Source organism: Onychostoma macrolepis, chromosome 21 (assembly GCF_012432095.1).
Source record: "Onychostoma macrolepis isolate SWU-2019 chromosome 21, ASM1243209v1, whole genome shotgun sequence".
Lineage (NCBI taxonomy): Eukaryota > Metazoa > Chordata > Actinopteri > Cypriniformes > Cyprinidae > Onychostoma > Onychostoma macrolepis.
Window position 1 is genome coordinate 20,341,165 of NC_081175.1, and position 20,412 is coordinate 20,361,576.

At 36.9% G+C, this 20,412-nt stretch overlaps 1 protein-coding gene across 6 annotated transcripts; it reads left to right on the plus strand.

Annotated features, from left to right (window-relative positions):
• On the plus strand, window positions 1-20,089 carry ulk1b (unc-51 like autophagy activating kinase 1). Of its 6 annotated transcripts, XM_058758493.1 has the most exons (29): window positions 1-276; window positions 388-661; window positions 1,030-1,122; window positions 1,212-1,253; window positions 5,176-5,208; window positions 5,678-5,714; window positions 7,013-7,186; window positions 7,610-7,683; window positions 7,762-7,863; window positions 8,018-8,076; window positions 8,188-8,270; window positions 8,361-8,411; window positions 9,246-9,340; window positions 10,127-10,295; window positions 10,430-10,490; window positions 11,163-11,252; window positions 12,063-12,197; window positions 12,903-13,045; window positions 13,177-13,254; window positions 13,496-13,725; window positions 14,343-14,485; window positions 14,725-14,840; window positions 15,031-15,153; window positions 15,244-15,416; window positions 15,508-15,686; window positions 15,869-15,987; window positions 16,962-17,119; window positions 17,235-17,370; window positions 17,460-20,089. In XM_058758493.1, the coding sequence occupies exons 2-29, from the start codon at window positions 572-574 to the stop codon at window positions 17,513-17,515; spliced, it is 3,042 nt and encodes a 1,013-aa protein (XP_058614476.1). In that variant the 5' UTR covers window positions 1-276; window positions 388-571; the 3' UTR covers window positions 17,516-20,089. The 6 variants fall into 6 exon arrangements, with proteins under 6 accessions (XP_058614476.1, XP_058614477.1, XP_058614478.1 ...); XM_058758494.1 differs by having other exon boundaries at window positions 1-661; window positions 15,247-15,416; XM_058758495.1 differs by having other exon boundaries at window positions 1-661; window positions 12,066-12,197.
• The last annotated feature ends 323 nt before the right edge of the window (window positions 20,090-20,412 follow it).

Here is a 20,412-nt window from a genome sequence, read left to right on the forward strand (position 1 = left end):
CTTGACTTCGACACCGAGCCTGGGTGAAATGGTAGCGCGCATGCGCAGCGCTGCAGACCTCGACTAAATTGAGGTCTTTGTTGAGACCGAGACCAATAGACAATTCTTGCTCGAGCTTTTCAAATATCTCAGGGATATTTGGTTAAAAGACAACCGTGTTATATACAATCGTGACTCTGCGATCCTGGCGTAACTCCGAACACGAACGAGAGGATGTTAGAAGAGCTGACAACAACATCGGATGTACACAAACAAACCCATCGCTAGCGTTTTAAGGTGGTATTTTTAGCGTAGCTCGACTTGATTTATTTACCAATCACGACAAGCGGTTTTCCGACATGGGGAACTGCCATAATTAAAAGGAGTAGATCTCCTCTTCACCTCCAGGATATCATGAAAGAGGAGAGGGGCATTTGTATGGAAAGGCTGCCCATGGCACGCAGAAGCGGGGTTCAACTTTCCAGCAGCCTCGTCCAGACAGTGGAGAAGAGGGAAGCAGAAAGAGGATATTTGTGGGCCAGCTTTATTTCACATAAATAGTCAAGCTGCAATATTTGGGATCAGGTAGGAGATGGAGACTGTCGGGAAATTCGAGTTCAGCAGGAAGGACCTTATAGGACACGGTGCCTTCGCTGTGGTATTCAAAGGCAGGCATCGAGAGGTGAGAAAATATCATTTAAATAAGTATATTGCGTTATTTTCGTCTGCGTGCAGAGGTGTTGATAAGAATTTGGTTTCTGTTTACATGCTGGTTGCAGATCTGACATACCACCTTAAAGGCCTCGAGCACAACAGATGGAGGCTAGAATAAGAGATTAAATGTCCAATAAAACCCATTACATATAATACATTTTCAGGCTTTTAATATTTCATTTTCGTTTTTAGAGATGATGGTTTATTCGAGGTTGTGAAACAATAGATCTTGACCTATAGACATGCACGGGCATGTCTTTGGTCAGATATGTTTAATACAATGTAGACTGCAAGGTGATTATGGTTATTAACAGCTAAAATCATTGAACTTTTCAGAAGCATGATTGGGAAGTTGCCGTCAAATGCATAAATAAGAAGAATCTGGCCAAATCTCAGACTCTTCTGGGGAAAGAGATCAAGATATTGAAGGTACGTTTTGGTTGGCAATGCACTGCATTTCCATTACATAAAATAATAAAGCATTTGTGTGCAAATTAATTATTATTTGTTTTCTTTAGGAACTGAAACATGAGAACATTGTTGCATTGCATGACTTCCAGGTAGGTTGATTTGTTCATTACTCTGAAGATGTTTGGATGGACAGTTTACAATGAAATCGTGTAGAGAAAGTGGGTTTTTTTCTTCAAATACAATTAAATACAAATATTTTACTAGTTATAATGGGCTAAAAAGGGTTCAAATTTATGTTTTACCATCCCCAAGGCTGTATCATGACTTCCTTTGCATTGATTGGTTAAAAACGGTCACATGTTCTTCTATTGACATGACATGTGCACATGTTTCCAATGGCTCTGTTGCAGGGCATTGTGGGTATTGGAGTCTTGGTTACACATTTACATCTTAATATATATTTAGACCTTAAGATTACAATGTTTCTATTGTGTAATGCTGAGAACACAAAAAAAAAAAAATGCAGTGTAAGATGCTAACACTTTTTTTTTTTTTTTTAAATGCCAGGAAGAGATATTGTTTACTCACTCGATTCAGTGTTCATTGGCACTTAGTAAAAGCCTTTCTTGTAACGGTGCAAGTGAAACCTGTGTAGCCAGACTGGTGAAATGGTTTCATTGAAGTTGCTGACACATTTTTTAAACACCTGGGTTCTCTGTATTTGCTCTGCCCTGGGGTCATATTGAGGTTAATGTGTCAGGCGTGTTTTATTGGTGTTATTGGTAAGTTAAAGCCAGTGGGAGAACAAAAGACATGCAACTTGGACTTAGTCATTTGATTGGCTATAGTTAATCTCCATGTTATTAAAAAAGGGTTTAAAAGGATGATTAAATAATTTATAAAATTATTAGTCAATACATTTTTAAATCATTAAAATTTAATTATTATTAATAAGCTAAAAAACATTTTGCCAATATTTTTGTTTAATTGTTTTCATTTCTAAAGTTCACTCAAAAATGAAAATACTGTCATCATTTACTGATCCTCATTTTGTTGCAAACCCATAAGAGCCATTGGTTAGTTTTCAGAATGCAAATTAACATGTTTTTTTTTTTTGTTTATAAAATTAGTTTTATGGTTTTGAAACGTCATGAGTAGAATTGTAATTTTTGGGTGAACTATCCATTTAAATGACTACCATGTGACGTTAAATACCATTTTACCTTGATATATACCATGTTACTGAAGAATTACCATATACATGCAGTTTACGTAGTACCGTTGTACTTTTGGATATCATTTACAGTTTACACTGAGGTTTGATGATGCTTTTGTCTCCACTTCATTTATGACAATTTGGTGAAAGAAGGCTCACACTCTGGTGTTGCTTTAAAAAGGTACAGCTCAAGTGTCTCGGCACATTTCCGCCACATGCTTCTCTGATCAGACCTCTTCTCACATCTCCTGGATAGTCATACCACTTTCTACTGTGGTGTTGGCTGTCTGTGAATTGAATGCCATTAAAGTTCGAGTAGTTCTTGCACTACCCAGAGGGAAGAGTCTGTGAGCTGCTTGGCTCTTTGCCACACGTGACAAACTTGTGCTTGTTTGTGCAGGATGAACCTTGCAAGAAGCATCTTTTCCTTGCAAACACAGAAAGAAGCATTTGAACAGAGCTTATTTTTAGTGTATCAGGTTCAGGGCTTTTAGTTTTTTAATATTAAAGAGAAACATAACCACTTTTAAAAATAAAGGTTATGGTTCCATGAAGAAACTTTAACATCCATGGAAACTTCCCACTGAAAAAGGTTCTTTAGATTTAAAAAATGTTCTTCACAAGAAGAAAAACAAAAATGGTTCTTTTTAGAACTGTTCACTGAAAGGTTCTTTAAGGTAACCAAAAATGGTTCTTCTATGGCATCTCTGTAAAAATGTACGTATAACTGTGTGTTTAAAATGTAAGGGTTGTGTTTGAAGTGGGATGAGCAACAAAGCAATCATGTAAAAATAACAAAAATTCCTTTTAGTAGGGTCCAGAACCAGTTTAGTAGGGTCTCCACTGCGCCTGTGGTGAAATTCAACATCAGCAGGTCTCACGGGTCTGCTGTGTTTGTAAGCAAAGCTCACTTTATCACCCACATGAACATCAGTCATCTAGGCACCAAACTGTCTGTGAGTGATGTTGGGCCTGTTGGATTTTCCCAACTGAATGGCCAAGCTCGTTCAAGCGCTAGTTGTCATTAAACAGTGATGTTTGGCTTAGTTTCAGTCTGGCTGCACAGTTGGCTAGAGTCTATCTTCAGTGGCAGAAAGTAAAACTTCGGCAACGCTGAGTCAGCAGCATATGCCAGTCACGGATCAGCCGATTTGGCTGATTGGTTGAGGCGGAAACCGCAAGGGGGTGGTCATCTGTTGCTAAGTGATAAGGTCATTCTAAGTGGGCTACTCTGTATTTTTTCGAGAGGCCTCGGCCATAGGCTCGGGAAATAACAGGATTATGGCGCCATAAAAGCTGACTTGATAGCAAACGCAACCTGTGCTTTAGGACTGATAATGATTGTCTGGATAGTTGAATATTTAGTGCTTTGGCCATTTCAGAGAAGCCTATCCTGCCTTTGTTTTGTTTATTCAGTTCATATGTAGTGAAGACAGTTCTGTTCTAATAGCTAGTGTGTGTTTATACAGTATATGTTAATCATTTCCCTAAAGCCCTTAGTCTGACATTGCTGCTTTGTAGTTGTCTTTTTAAGGATCAACAGGTTCAAAAGCATTATCTAAAACAATATTTTTATTGGTTGATTTTTATTTGTATCATACTTAAAGGGATAGTTCACCCAAAAATGAAAATTGTTATCATTTATTCGCTCCAAGCCTGTATGACTCTCTTTCTTCTGTGGGAAAAAAAAAAAAAAAAAGTCTCAGTGATTTTGTCTCATTCAAAGGCAATAGTCACCTCATATGTGTTATGCAGAAGAAAGATTTTTATATTTAAGAATTTTTTTAATGTTATTATATATTTTTTATATTATTATATAGCTGTTATATTATTATTTTTAATTCAAAGTTAATGGTATTTGTAAACACACACATAATCATGATTTTTTTTTTTTTTTTACAATAGCTGTACAATAAAAAGTCTAACATTAGAATTAATTAAATACATAAAAGTGTGCATGATTATTTTTTACATTCAGATTATCAGTCAGTATCACTCAGTCTAGTTAATCTGATCTTTCGAATGATTTCATAACGCATACATGAAATCTTAAAGAGAGCAAATCTCAAAATGAATATCCAATTTTCATACTGTACATTATAATATTGTGATAAAATTTTAGAGAATAACTATAAAACTATTAGATTACTAAAAGCTTACTACTGTAAACTGTTTATTTTTTATTGTCTTATTAAAAAACTTTCAATCTGTAATTTTGCTAGAGTTCGCCATTATATGACAGCCAAATGTTTGTATTGTATTAACCTCTATTCAGCTCAATGTTAAATTTTGGCAGGTAATTCGTGGTAACCACACAGCATGCACTAAATCCACTCAAACCAGAGCAACTGCAAAGTAACACCCTGGAAATCACCAACAACACCCGAGCATCGTGGTTCGCACCACTCACATTTCACATTATCAGCAGTATCTATACTCTCTTGTGTCTGAGTGAGGTTCAGTGGTGTGCGCTGTGGCTGCCTTGAATGGAAATCTGTCACACCACGGCACAGTTCGCACATTGAACTTTGAAAATGTACATTGCTAACTAAGCCTGTGACCTTTGCCCTCCCCCTGGCCTTTTTTAACCCATTATGACCCAGTGCAGAGAAAACACACTCACGCCATATGTGGATTAGTGGCAGCCCAATGTATTTACAATGCACACAAATAAGCTGTTAACACTGGTTCCAGTGCCCTCTGTAAACATGTTCCCACACAAGTCTTGACATATGTTATGCACAGATCCTTTGAATATATATATATTAAAGGACATGAATTAATTTACTGTCCTGGCCACCTGTCGGTCCCAGTGTTGAATCTAATTACTCCTGTGTTTTTTGTTTTTTTTCTAGGAAACGGCAAGCTCTGTGTATCTAGTGATGGAGGTAAGTGGGCCTGTTTTCCCAGGGTCTTTTGTTCTTGATCTTGTCTGTCTTGTACCTGGTAATGCCTGCAATTAGCCATGCCCTGGGGCCAATGGAAGACCGCTGCAGTTGTTAATAACAACACCCTTAGACAGAGACAGACTTGAAATCAGGTTGTTTTGTGTGACAAGGTGAGAATTTGTAAGATTTTTCCAATTGCTATGAGACTCAACTTCCTGTAGATGCCTCGCCACCGTGTCAGTTCTCAGAAAAGCTCAATGGCAAGGCAATGGGCCATTGGGAAGCCCATCAGGGGTGCACAAAGGAAAATAACAGCCCATCTATACTGAGTGACTAGTCTTAATATGCATCTGAATTGTCTCTCTCTGTGAGGTGAACTAAGCCCCATTCAGATGCAGGTTTTGTCATTCAGCATTGTGTGGTGCTCTTATACATAATAAAAAGATCAATGTTCTTTCTTTAACTGCAGTACTGCAATGGGGGAGATCTGGCTGACTACTTGCACTGTAAGTGGAACATTTCATTCATCATGCTCTGACCTCATTTTGGCATTTTTTTTTTTGCTCTGTAGATTCTCAACACACCAGCCTCCTTTATTAAATTATGTGTTCACTCTTAATAATACATAATTTGAATTTGATTTGAGTAAATTCTGCTTTGATAAAGTAGGGATGTTCATCTTAGCTTTAATTGCAACAGTTTTTTGCTTATTTTGCTTGCGTGATGAAAAAAGTGATATCAGTTTATTTCAAAAGCATGCAAAACCAAACTCAGGAAGTTAGGCCAGAAAGGTTTAGGGTGTGTGTTTGTGTATGTACGTTTTGTTTAAAGCGGGTCTGAGGAAGCTGTAACTGTTGACTGAAGGGTGTGAGCTTGTTTTCAGAGGAAGCAGTTACTGTGAAAAATCCAGACACAACAATTTTCTTTCTTACGGAATCTTGACATGAGAAAAAAAAAATAGGCGAATCTCTGCAGCATATTGCTTTGCTTGTATATGCAGTGTGTAGTCTTTGAATTTATAGACAATAACTATGCAGTGCTGTCTTAGTTGATATGCATTGCACTGCGGAAGGATTGCAGGTTGAATTTGCATTTGATTTGCCTGTAAAATCTGTAACTGGTTACAAGTTGTTATATGGAGTTTATATAGTGTACACAGTGTAGAGTTAAGGCCAGATGATATAGAAAACATCTCAATATTTTTGAGTTTTTTGATGGTATGCTATTTAGGAATTTGAAGACATGAATTCATTAAAAATCTAATTAAATGTCAAGATACACAAGTTTGGGGTCAGTTAGATTTATTTGAAAAGAAATTAATACGTTTATTCAGCAAGGATGCATTAAATTAAATTGATCAAAAGTGACAGTAAAGACATTTTAAAACGTTACAAAAAATTTCTATATTTCAAACAAATACTTTTCTTTTGAACTTTCTGTTCAAACCATGAATAGAGAAAAGTGTATCACAGTGTCCCCAAAAAATAGGAAGCAGCACAACTGTGTTCAGCATTTGATAATAATAAGAAATGTTTTTTAGCAGTAAATCAGCATATTAGAATGATTTCTGAAGGATCACATGACACTGAAGACTGGAGTAATTGGTGCTGAAAATTTAGCTTAGCTAGTACAGAAATAAATTACTTTTTAAAATATAGATTAATTAATTACATTTAACTATTTTCATTTATGTTAATGGAAATAACGCTGCTTTGTTTTATATCTCCAGCAAAATGTTAAACATTCAATAGCTATATATTCCCCAGCCAACAATGAATTCATCTTTACTATCATGCTCTTTTAGCTAAGGGCACTTTAAGTGAAGACACCATCCGAGTATTCCTGCAGCAGATCGCTGGGGCCATGAGGGTCCTTCAGGCCAAAGGGATCATCCACAGAGACCTGAAACCCCAGAACATCCTGTTGTCCCACCCTGCAGGCCGAAAGTCCCACTCCAACAACACCTGCATCAAGATAGGTGTGTGTGCCAGTGCCAGTGTTTTTGCATCTGGTGTATCATTTTTGCATTCTCAGCTTTCAAAGCATTAGAAACTCTAGTTACCATGTCCATATGCTTAAGCAGGTCTAGCTTTTGCAAATCAAGCCTTGTTTTTAATATTTAGTTTGTGTTCTGCTTAATGATTTCACTTTAAATGGCCTCTAAGTCTACCTCAGATAGATTGAAAAACTACAAATTAAATGGCTTTAGGCCAGTGATAAAATTATGTTCAGTGATATGAAAATATATTATAAATAAAGCAATATGACTTCTAAAGCCACTCTTTGTAAAGTGTATTTAATAATTTAACAGTGTTCTCTTTTATCTAAACCTGGTTTGCCATTACCCAGAGTGCACTGCTTCACCAGCACTGTTTGTAAAATGTTATTTTGGTCTCCTCAGCTGACTTTGGCTTTGCACGGTACCTCCAGAATAACATGATGGCCGCCACACTCTGTGGGTCCCCCATGTACATGGTACGAATTGAACATTTGCATCATTGTGATTATTCTCATTATGTCGCGTTATTATAACTTTAAAATGCTATTCGCCAGGCACCTGAGGTTATTATGTCACAGAACTATGATGCCAAGGCTGACCTGTGGAGTATAGGGACCATTGTGTTTCAGTGCCTGACTGGGAAAGCTCCATTTCAGGTATGTACCATTCTAAATATACTTAATTATATAGATGTCAATTTCAAGTGTGAGATATTATGGCATTAGGAAAATTAACAATTTAATAAGAAAGCAATAATATAAAAAGTACTTTTTTGCAATGTTATGTTTGTTGTGATTGTCCATCCATCAGGCCAGCAGTCCCCAGGACCTCAGATTGTTTTATGAGAAAAATAGAACTCTTAGCCCAAAGTATGTCCATTTCTTATTGACTCTTATAGCTAATGATACTTTTCAGATTAGTTTTGGAGTACAGATTGTGCTAAAGCACAAGTCCCTGTATTTCCCCCTCTATCTCTACAGCATTCCCAGAGAAACTTCCAGCCATCTCAGACACCTGCTGCTTGGCCTCCTGCAAAGGAACCATAAGGACCGTATGGACTTTGGTCAGTATCCTGAGTGTCTATGCCCACTGGATGAGGAGGCAATCATGCAATCTTCATACACTGATTATTGAAATATTTGTGTTTTTACAGATGAATTCTTCAGACACCCTTTCTTGGAGGCAAGCTCTTCTATGAAGAAGTGTGAGTTATTACACTGCCATTTTAAACAATGTTTTTACTCTGTTCTTACCATTTTAAATGGTCAGTAATGCTTAATCTTTAGAAAACGTTTATTGTTAAATTAAATATTTTATTTAAGCTGTTTTATTTTATTTTTTTTATCAGGTTTGCATCCTTGCTACTAAAATTTGGTTTAATACCCTAATTCTTTTCTTTCAATGTTAAATAAACATTTCAATTCAACTGACCTTTTTCTAAACTTTGTAAATTAAGAAATGTAATCAATATATATTAAAAAATGCATAACTGTTACGGCATAATTAATTAGAATAATTGCAGCAGCAGAATGTTAATATGGTAAAGTCAATAGAGGGTAGCAAAATTGGGACTAAATGTTGGCTTGCAGTTATCCATAAACACATTTCACATTAAATAAACAAAAAATATTGTTGAATTATTTTATTTTTTTCTTACAGTATGTTATAATATGGTGGTGATGAAATTATTATGACAAAATTTTAACAATTTGTATAAAAACGTGTAAAAATTCTTCCCACCATGCTGTAAAAAGGGTCCAAATGGTGTTTTGGGTGTTTATTTACATATTTATTGGGTTACAAAATGCAGGATACATCTAAATGTTATTTAACTCTGAACTGAGTTCATTTTAGTTTTTACTCCAGTGATTTGAATATAAACTAATTAGATGTCAAAATTATGACTTTACATGATTGTAATTGTTGCTGGATAGAGTTGAGAAGGTTAAGAAGACCTACTTAAAGTCGTCGGACATTGTAGTGTACTGTGTTTATTGAAATACAGGATGTTAAGTGTGTGTGTCTGTGTTCTTCACAGCTGCTCCAGTGACCGTGACTTGCTTTCCCAATTCAGCCTCTGCAAGCTCATGCAGCAGTTCGTCTACTTCACACCTGGCCTCTCCTCCTGTAAGTGTGAGTGACTAGTGTGTGCGTTCATGTCCGAGTAATGCATTTGTAAAATCAATGGTGGTACATTTTTAGCTGCATTGATAAATGTTGGAGTGTCAGGAGTTTGTCACAGACATGAAGATAAATAAGCACAGCAGCCAGCTGCCTTCTCGAACAAAGATGCACTTTCTTAACATTTTATGGTGGCTTGTTACATTAATCCGTGATAGGAGCCACATGTTAATCAGCTCTGTATTTTATGGGTCTCATGGTATCAGAATGCTGTATAGAGGTCAGGGCTTTAAAAGCAAAGAGCTAATACGGTCACATTCTGGTATTGTATAGACATCAAATAACAGAATGTGTCAGTATGATTTCTTTGCATTTAAAGCAAAGAAATCAACATTTTAAAAAAAAATTCATTTTTAAGAAAGATTTTTTTTATGTTGTTTTGAAAAAATCTCTTAGGCTCACCAAGGCTTTGTGGAAACCAGTATACCTTTTTTTGTTGTTGTTGTTGTTGTTGAATAGAACGTTCAAAAGAGCAGCATTTATTTAAAATTATTATGATGTCAGTGATTATCAATTTAAATAGTTGTTTTCAAAAAATTGTTGCATTTCTAAAAATCTAAAAAAAACAAGAATAAATGATATGTAAATATATTCCATCAAATGTAGTGTAATATTTATATTTTTGTAAGTCAAATGTCTTTTCAAAATATATACATGTATATACATTTTAGCAGGACTGGATATTAATGATTCAGGACTATGTAACTCTCAGAACTCAACCTCTTTTATATTTTGCAGCAATCCCTTGCAGAGATCCAGCAGGTCCGTGCAAAGGCGTTAGCCTCCCCTACCCAGGATTCTCCAGGATACCTGCTGAAGGACTCGGGAGGTGGCGGAGGTGGCAGCAGTAGCAAGAACTCGTCCTGTGACACTGATGATTTTGTAATGGTTCCAGCTCATTTCCCCAGTAAGCCTGCGAGAACTTTGTCCTGCCAGCTGTCGTATTTCCTTTCCTTCTCCTCATTTAAAAAACATTGTTACTGTCCTGTTAAAGTGGGAATGCTGGGTATTTATCATCTTTTTTTCCCTCTGTCTTTTTAGGTGAGCTTACCTGTGACATGCCGACAGGAAAGGTTCTTCAGGACAGTCTGATGTGTAGTGGGTAAGAGCTCACTTTAACTGTTTACAGATCCCACAAAATCTCTTTCCTGCTTGACTATAAAAGTTAATCTGTCATACAAATCAAAACCAAGTTTATTATGACAACAGCAACAGCAAGGTTCAGTAATGCCCACAAATTGCACTGGTGCTGTTGCTCATGGATGCAAGTTTGAACCTGGCTTGCAACATGATTCTTCTGAAATCATTTTAACATGCTCATTTGGTGCTCATATTATTATCAATGTTGAAAACCGTTGTGATGATTAATATTTTTGTGGAAACTGTTGATGCATTTTTATATTCTTTGAACATATTCTTTGAACTATTCAAAGAACAGCATTTATTTGAGATCAAAATATAACATTATAAATCACTTTTGATCAATCTATGCTTTGCTGAATAAAAAAAAACCATTTCTTTCCAAAGAAAAAAAACTTACTGACCCTGAGTTTTAAATGCAAATATATAAAATAAGAAACTGCGCACTTGGCATAGTTTTTTATGGCTGGTTGTAAAGCTAGTGTACGCTCTTTACAGCTTGCATAAGTAAATTTTCAGTTCGATACGGTTAAATGGAGTAAATTTCCCTCACTAATTAACCATGCTAACATATTCTATAGTATCGTTTGGCATGAATTCACTGCTAATGTTTTCCATCTCTGTCCTGATTTAGGAGTTCTCTTCTGGCGTCTGGAGGTCAGTGCAGTCAAGGAAAAACCCCGCCTCGCTCTCCCTCCTACAGCAGCTCTCCAGGACCCAGCGGGTAAGAACACAGCCGGATGAACGTATGGTGCAAAAAAATGACTAACAAAATGACCTTTTCATGTCAGGGCATTTCAGCTGTTTTCTTGCAAGCAAATAGGATGAGTCATGATAGCTGCCTAGTCATAGAATTATTTATTTTATTTTATATGTATTTATTTTTTGTTAATTAAAAAAATATATATTTATTTTGATTTACATTTGTTTATTTTATTTTTATCTATTTTTATAATTATTTATGTTTTATTTGTTTTAGCCGGTGCTTTAATTAGTGTGTTGAAAGATTCAGAGAACCCACCAGTGCATTTTGAGAAATATGTAGTTTTGCACATCCCTACATGCAAATTATGAGTAGAAAGTAGAAACCATAAGCCGTTTTCAGGTCACAGTTTCTACATGTAGCAGCAAGACAGAGAATGACTTTTCCTGTCTAGCGAAGGTTAATCTTTTCACTCTTTGGTTTCTGGGTCATTGAAGTTCAGGGTTTTTGCCACAAGGGAAATGAGTCCTAGATTGGCTTGAGGATTGCATCTTTGATGGGCACAGATCGTCCTGTTCTCCTTCATTATTAAACACGGCCCATGAAACCCACAGACTCGCACAATAGGCAGTCATAGATCTCTCCCAGCCTCTGCTTCTGTCCAGAAATGTCCTGTGAGATTTGAAATGTTTTTATTTTATCGATCGGGGTGCTGGAAGATACTGATGTTTGTGCTTTTATGTTTTCCCTTTTTTCCTGTCTCTCTCTGTTTGTTCAATCGCTCCATATCTTTGGCTCTCGCTCTACTTTTTATTTCCGCCTCATTCTCAGCAGGCCGAGTGAGTTTTCTGGGAGTAACTATGGCAACTTTGGGCAGTCCGTACCCATTCCAGTCCCCACACAGATTCACAACTACCAGCGCATGGAGCAAAACCTCCAGTTCCCAGGTCAAGAGGGCTCTCCACAGTGAGTGAAAGCACATTCCTAATATTTCCTCCTTGAAATTCAAGAATCGGAATTTTAATTCACTTGAGCATGCTCCACAGGATGTTGATTTGGAATGACAAGAAGATTCATTTACTGAATTTTAATTCAAAGAAGGTCAACACTGTTACACAGCAGAGGCATTTCTTTGGTGCAACTCAAGTTTTGCAGCAAAACCTATTATGCTCTCATATGTAAAATTAATATTTTTCTCAAGCGATAAGATGTATTTCTCTAAACTTCTGTAAATTCAATGTTCTGTAAGTTCAGTGTCGTTAATTGAGACATTAAAACTTTTAATTTAACCTTTTAATTTTGCCAAACAGTATCACAAATTTTTTTTTTTTTTAAGAACTTTAATATTAAAAATAACCGGATAACTCATTTTTGTTGTTTCAACATGGTCTGTAAAATGGAACTTAATTTATTAAACATAATTAAATACAATTTTCTAGAAATACTTTTTGATTTTATAATAATGTGGTAATTCATACAGAAAAAATAAAAGTATTATTAAAAATTACAAATAAAGTAGTACATGCATTTCTTTGAATTTCAGTTTACTTATTCAAATTTGAATTGTTTTGTATCTAAAGGTAAATTACATTTTTTATTCAGTTCAGTTGCAATGTAAAAGGCATATATTCATTTAATTTTCTTCTCTTTCTTTAATTCTTTCTTTCACAGGTCTGGCATGGTCCAGAGATGTGGTAGCGGGAGCTTTCTGGCTGGTGGAAGGACAGGGCCTTCTCCTCCTCAGTCTGGTTCTGCTCTCACTTCCCGCAGGCTGTCTACAGGAGGCACGAAACCCTTCCAGCTCTCTCCACAGGGTGAGTGCTGCTTTCTTTTGCCCAAATCTTTTCTTTTGCCCTAGTCATGTCACTAGCTAAAGATGATTTAAGAACCCTTGTGCTTCTGAACAAACTCTCTGGCTCTCTCGGTTTTTCTTTTGTTTCAAAAGTGGGCACAATTCCTGAGTTGCCAGGCCAAGTTTGTCCAACAACTGCAGAAATGGGTCACAGGGCCTCTCGGGGTGGAGGTAAAATCATTCTTCCTCTGTTTGCATACATTTTTTTTCTTCTTTTTTTTTAAAATGGGGTGACAGTATTTCATAGCCCAATTACTTTCCCTTGTGTAAATATTGCATGTCAAGAAAGTTGGGAAACAATTGCTTTCAGCTCTTCCCAGAATGTGAATGTTATCCATTAGTGGGTTTTTATTTTTTATTTTTGTATTTTTGGATGACTCCGCTTGAACTCTTCCTGTCTGTATCTGTTTAGAAACCAAGGCTCGGCCACAGCAGCAGGGTCTGGGCACACGGCTCAACAGCGCCCCCTGTTTGCTGGAGGCAACTGGTGGGTGCAGGCAGAAGATCAGGAAGCAGCATTCAGACCCGGTGGTGGCTCCTCAGGGAAACATGATGCCCTTTAGGACCCTGCACTCCTCACCCAGGCTCAGTGAACTTATGCAACGCAGTCCCCTACCAACCATCCTGGGTTCTCCTTCCAGAGTAAGATTTCATATCTGTTTGTGTGTCCATAAACTCTCAGTATAAACTCCCGTTTAAAGTTTGGGGTTGGTAAGATTTTTTAAATATTTTTGAAGGAAGTCTCTTATGCTCACCAAGGCTGCATTTACCTGATCAAAAATGCAGTAATAAACATTAATATTGTGAAATATTATTGTTGTTTTTTTTCATTTGTTTGTTTTAATATATATTAAAATATAATTTATTCCTGTGATGCAAAGCTGAATTTTTAGCAGCCATTACTCCAGTCTTCAGTATCACATGATCCTTCAGAAATCATTTGGTGCTCAAGAAAGATTTCTTATAATTATCTGTATTGAAAACAATTGTACTGCTTTTTTTTTTTTACTTAAGGACTCTTTAAATAGACAGTTTAAAACAACATTTATTTGAAATTAAAATCTCTTTTATAAACATTTTTACTTCCATTTTGACTAATTTAATGCATTCTTGCAGAATGAAAGTACTTTTTTTTTTTTCTTTTTTTTTTTTTTTTTTTAAACTTCTTGACCCCAGATTTTTTTGAACGCTGTTGTGAATACTGTCTTATAAATGAAAACAAATAATGTAAAAAATATTCTCTTCTTTCTCCATCCCAGGCCATGCCCCCATTTGAGTTTCCCAAGCCCCCGAGTTCCCCAAACATGGTCACCTTTCTGACCCACCAGGGCCTCAGACCAGCTCAGGGAGAGACTATTTTGTCACCTGCCTGCCAGCCTGATGAGAAGAAATGCTTTGGGAGGTAAGAAGAAAATAATTGGATGGATATTTGCTCCTCTTCAAACCCTAGTAATTGGCTTGCTGTCTACATGGGCAGCGTTGCAAACAAAATAGAACCTCTTGTTACAATGACGCTCTTCAGAAAGCTAGTCAGCAGAACCCTGGAAGCTGATACAACCCTCGCTGTCCTTTGCATTCCTTTCTACTTTTATTTCTTCTCTTATTTTGCTTTCTCTTTCACTCTTTTTCTTGTCGGGGCAGGTCTCAGAGTGCCAGCCGCCTATCTGATGTGCTGCTGATGGCAGCGTTTGGGGGGCAGAGAGGAGAAAGAGGCAGCATGGAGAATCTCAACTCTGACAGAGCCATAGACATCACAGGTAAGCTCATTGACAAATGTATTAATTTTTATCAGTGTGTAAATTACCTTTGTTATCATTTCAATATATTTTTAGAGTGTGATCACAGAAATAAATTACAAAGCCTAATTTTTGTTAGCTGTAACTTCAGTCTTTAATGATAAGTTATATACAGTTTTCATGTAATACACTCTTGTTTTACCGCTCACAGCGCCACCTGGTGGTGGAGGCTTCGTGGTGGGCTCAGGTAGCCCTGCTCGAGTGGTGTTCACCGTGGGTTCTCCTCCCAATGGAGGAACACCTCCTCAGAGTTCTCGCTCTAGGAAGTTCTCAGGTGAGTTATTTTTCCCCTCCAGTTTTGACTCTTTGGATTTACAAGGATTCTTCAAGGTAACGCTGACCCAAACCCCTCGCTGTCTCACAGCAGGCTCTTCAAGCTCCATTAGTCCTGTAGGGTCCCTCAACAGCCGCTACCCACAAACAGGCATTTACATGGATGGCTACGAGGGGCCCTCAAGTCCCCGCTATGGGTTCACTGACCCCATCTCAGCCGTGACTTTTGAAGCCCCTGAACTACCAGAGGAGACCCTAATGGAGGTAAGCACCAAATTACTGCCTTATTTTTTGATAGAATCATGTTAGCAAGTCTTTGTTTGAGTTTAACGGCACGCTTCTCTGTCCACTGCAGCAAGAACACACGGAGACTCTCTGCAGGCTCCGGTTCATGCTGGGCTTTGCTCGCTGTATGGTGGAGGTGGCAGGAGCGCGGGGTGGAGAGGATGCCCAGGCCGACCTCTCTTCCACCAGCCTGCTCCAGCAGCAGAGTTTGGTTGCCGACCAGATCAGCTCTCTTAGCCGAGAGTGGAGGTGAGGAGATCTCTCTAGCAATGGATCACAGTTGCTATTTGTTCTATACATGTTGATAGCAGAAGGACAGTGTCACTAGTGTTGTATAATAACCAGTAACTTCAAAAACCACTAAAGCAGAAATGAAGACTTTAGATCTATAGTCTAGAGTGGCATTAAATGCGTGTGCATTTATTTTACAGTTATGCTGAGCAGTTGGTGCTTTATATGAAGATTGCAGAGCTTCTGTCATCTTCACTACAAACAGCCATGGAAGGCATCAAGCAGGGAAAACTCTACCCCTCGACCACCGTCAAACAAGGTCAGCAGTTCAGACACACTTTCTTCTCACCACGATAGTAAAGCACAACAGTGACATCCACTTTTTAAGCACAGTTCCCATCCATTTTCTCAATAGGCATTAAAAATTAATAAAAAAATGTTTCAAAGCATTCATACAAAAAAAGTGTACTTATGTACTTGCATTTAAATTAATCATTTGATACAATGCACTTATTGTGTATATACATGTTTTACATTGTACTTATATTTTAAATATATATATAGACATTATTATTAGACTTTATTATATATATTTATATATATTATTAGATTATTTAGGCTAAATCCAGAAGAACTGTGGCAACGTCTCCAAGATGCTTCAAGAAACCTACTTGCAAAGCTACAGTACTGCTAAAAGTTTTAGGCACTTGTGGAAAAATGCTGTAAAATGAGGATGCTGTCAAAAATAATGTCATGAATAGATTTTCTATCAATTAACTTCTATTAACTAAGCTAAATCAACATGTGGTGTGACAATCCTTTACATTTAAGCAGCTTTTGTCCTAGGTGTACTTGCGCATGGCTTTTTCAGGAAGCTTTGCAGCTAGGTCTCTTGAAGCATCTTGGAGACTTTGCCACGGTTCTTCTGGATTTAGTCTGTCTCAGTTTGTTCTGTTTCTTCATGTCATTCCAGACAGACTGGATGATGATGAGATCAGATCTCTGTGTGGAGCACTGGCTGTTGTCAGACTCCTTTGTGCAAACAAAAATCTCAATGGCAAGATGAATGTTTGGAAATGTAAACTGATATTTCCTACTGACACACTACAGTAAAAGATAGAAATAACTGACTTAGCTGGTGAAAATACTAGTGTTCTAATCATTTTGGCCACCACTGTATATTAAGAAATTCAGTGTCCAAATAATTGAGATCAACTGTAGTTTGCATGCGAGTCAGTAAAAATGTCCATACAGTGAAACTGAGGAGGTTTTAAACCTTGATTATTTTTTCAGTGGTGAGGAGGCTGAATGACCTGTACAAGTCCAGCGTGATGTCCTGCCGTTCTCTGAACGCTCAGCTAGAGCGATTCTTCTCCCGTAAACACAAACTCATGGACCACATCAACAGCATCACTGCAGAAAGGCTCCTTTTCAGCCACACTGTACAGATGGTAAGAAAATAGTCTAGAAATGTTAGGAAATGATGACTTCCGGGCTCTTTTCCATTGTGAATTTTAGCTTTTAACAGTTGCTCAAGTGTGTTTAAGCAGTGGTCTGGTCTTACAGGTGCAGACGGCTGCTCTAGATGAGATGTTTCATCAAGGGGAAGCATCAGTTCAGCGTTACCATAAGGCCTTGCTGCTCATGGAGGGTCTGTCTCTCCTCCTCACAGATCAGGCTGACATCCTCAGCGTTAGCAAGTGTGAGTAATACAATAGACTTGAGTACATTTTAACATTTAAGATGTCATTTTAAGATCATTTGCATAACCAGTGTGATATTTCTCTATAGGTAAGCAATGCATCGAACGCCGTCTCAACGCCTTGCAGTCAGGTCTCTGTGCGTAAAATCTCTTCACCGCACTGCTGTTACACTGTCAAGATTCCCGTTTCTCCCTCGAGCAATCTTTTTCCAGTGCTGTGGGGGAGGAAACGGCCCTCTGATTGGACCACGTTAACCTGATTGACAGCTGGTGGAGAGATGGTGGAGAGATGCGAAGATTTGGATGTGTTGCCACTTTTCATCATCGCAGACACAGAAGGACAGAATAACACCTTCGTCAGTTGTCAAGATGAAACCTGTTTCCACAATTATTCTCTCACCGAGTTTAAAGTGTAGTACAAACATGTTTCTCAGTGTACTTGTTGGCTCACATAGGATTTGGTTGCGTGTAATAAATGGGTTGTGCAATCTTAGACGAGGTTTATCCACCCCAGAACATCAGTTTCTTGTATTTTCCTTAGTTTGTAGTCAGTGATCTGCCCATTCACTACGTTAACTAGCAGAGAGACATTATAGAACACTTTTGAGATGATTATAAGTGATTTAATAGTGCATTTGGGGGTGCTTTGTGTGATTGAAGTTAACGTCATTTTGTTTGGTTGGTTGGTTTAATTCCAAATGTCCAGTTAGAAGAAGATATACCCTCTGGATGAATGTTACAGACCGGTAAATGGCGACCTGTGCACCATTTGAATGTTGTAAGAGGCCCAAATTCTCCCTCCCTGGGGAGTTTAATCAAAAATTCAATGACCAAATTACAAGCCATTCAAAAAAACAAATAATTTTGCCAATTACTTAATAGACATTCTCATTGTTCCTCAGAAGGAAACTGTATAAAGCCAGCAAAATCATTTGTAGCACTTTAGTGAATGTTTACCAAGTAAGAGCATGTCAAATCCCTGTTTCCTCTTTAAAATGTTTAGGAAATGAATATTGTGTGCGGTGTTTGGACATCTCTTATGGCCTGTTCAGTTTCTTCTTTTTTTATTAGCTATTATTGTGTTTTTATTTTGTGTTTGGCAATCATTTGTCTTGAATGTAGTTCGGCTTTTTAGGTTTGTTGCATTAGGGCAAGACATAAAGTTTCTGCGCCATTACAGAGGATTTTAGCTGTTATTTGGTCTAAATATTATGCCAAAATATCTTTAGTGCATTTTCTAGATTAGATAAAGGCGGTATTAATGTCGGCCTGCTCAATATTATGTTGGCGTTGTCGTTGGCATCAAAAACGGCTGAATTTATAAGGAACTCTTGATTATACCGAATCATATATGTGCCCTGGCGATCAGTCCTGTTCCTGATTTCCATCTAGATTAAACTGGGACTTTAATGCCCATTTTTAGTGTTTGTTCTGAGGACAGAATGTACTTCCTTTTGGGTTGTGCATGCATAGTTGTTCCTGTTGTTGATGTGAGCTGTGTATAATCTGAAGCAGGTATATAAAGGACAGGTCTTAAGATAGTAGTCAATTCTAGCTTGCGCTGTTTGAGGACTCGTTTGTTAGGCAAGCAGAAGACATTCAAAATCGAGCGGACCATTTAGTGTGATCACCACATTTTCTTACTTTCTTCGTAGAGTTATATAGTCAGTGCTTTTTAGCCTTATTTCAATTGTGTTGTATATGAACAGTGTGTTTATGTGTTCAAAATATTTAAAACATTTTTAAAATGTGCCTTTAAAGAAAAAATAGCAAAAACTTAAACACTGAAAAATATTTTCCTTTTTTTTTTTTCTTTTTCTTTCTTTGTTTTTGTACATTGCCAGTGTGGAGTGAGTTGTGTTTTGATTGGTTGAATTTGACTGGGTTGAGATGCAGTGGGATTGATTTAGTTTTGCTTCACTTTTATGTGTGTGTGAATGTATTTGTGTGTGTTTAAATATCATACATACTAGTTTTCTTTGAATAAACTGAGGTGCGGTGTCATGATAGTGAGACATAAGCTATTATTTCTGTTTTGAGTTCCAAAGGCCAGTTGCCATCATAGTAACATGCATTTTTTTCCTCTTATACATACCAGTTAAATTGCAATTTTAACAACTTTGTTAAAAGAGTAATAGCTTTTTTTTCTCTCTCTCTCTGTGAACAATTTGAGGATTATGCTGCATTAAATGTATTTGTTGTGCTTTTTAAATGACATAAAATAAAAACTGTGTTTAATCCATCAACTGTTAATCGCCACTTAAATGGCCATTGGATGTATCGTGACACTTTTAATCGCTATGTACCGCATGAAGTGTTTGATCATCTGATTCAAGCATCACTTTGTCATTAATCTACAGACACTAAAACGTGCAATATGTGAGTTCAGCAGTTCTGCATCACTACACTGATGTCTGACGTCCTCATTTTGTTCTCCAATAATAAAGACGTACATCTGTTTTACCTTGATCTCTCAGTATCATGTGTAAATATGGATTGTAAATTATCGCTTTAAAACTTGTACATTTAACAAACGCATGGAGATTTGCTTTCCGTCCCCCTCTTTCCACCAAAGAACGTTTCCACTTGTGACTGTTGATAAACATTTACAGTTGTTTGTTCTGTAAAAAGACCTGTACACACTCTTTCATGTCTATATAATGTGTAACTTTTTGCTTTAAACAGTACAGCACCAATAAAAGAGAAAAATTGAAATAAATTGCCGCCTTTTGGTTGTTTTAAACTCCCTTTGAGGTTGTTTTCTGTGAGCTGAACAGTTTATACAAGAATTTTACAGTTATATTTTTCATTTCAAGTATGTTATGAATTAGTATATTGTATATTTTAAATGAATTATATATATATATATATGATTAAAGATTATTGGAATATTATTAAAATTATGTTCATTACAATGAATATATAAATATGATTAACTGTAAATCAGGTTTATTATAGTCAAATAAAATGAAACAAATTAAAACCATTCAAAAATGCTTTTATTACTTAACTAAAACTAAATTAAATCAAAATTAATGTGAA

Excerpts from the sequence above, each read along its gene's own strand:
- ulk1b (XM_058758493.1), top strand. The coding sequence starts at position 572 with ATGGAGACTGTCGGGAAATTCGAGTTCAGCAGGAAGGACCTTATAGGA. Across the intron at positions 8,077-8,187 it reads AATAGAACTCTTAGCCCAAA|CATTCCCAGAGAAACTTCCA; the intron begins GTATGTCCATTT and ends CTATCTCTACAG. Across the intron at positions 9,341-10,126 it reads TGGCCTCTCCTCCTGTAAGT|CAATCCCTTGCAGAGATCCA; the intron begins GTGAGTGACTAG and ends TATATTTTGCAG.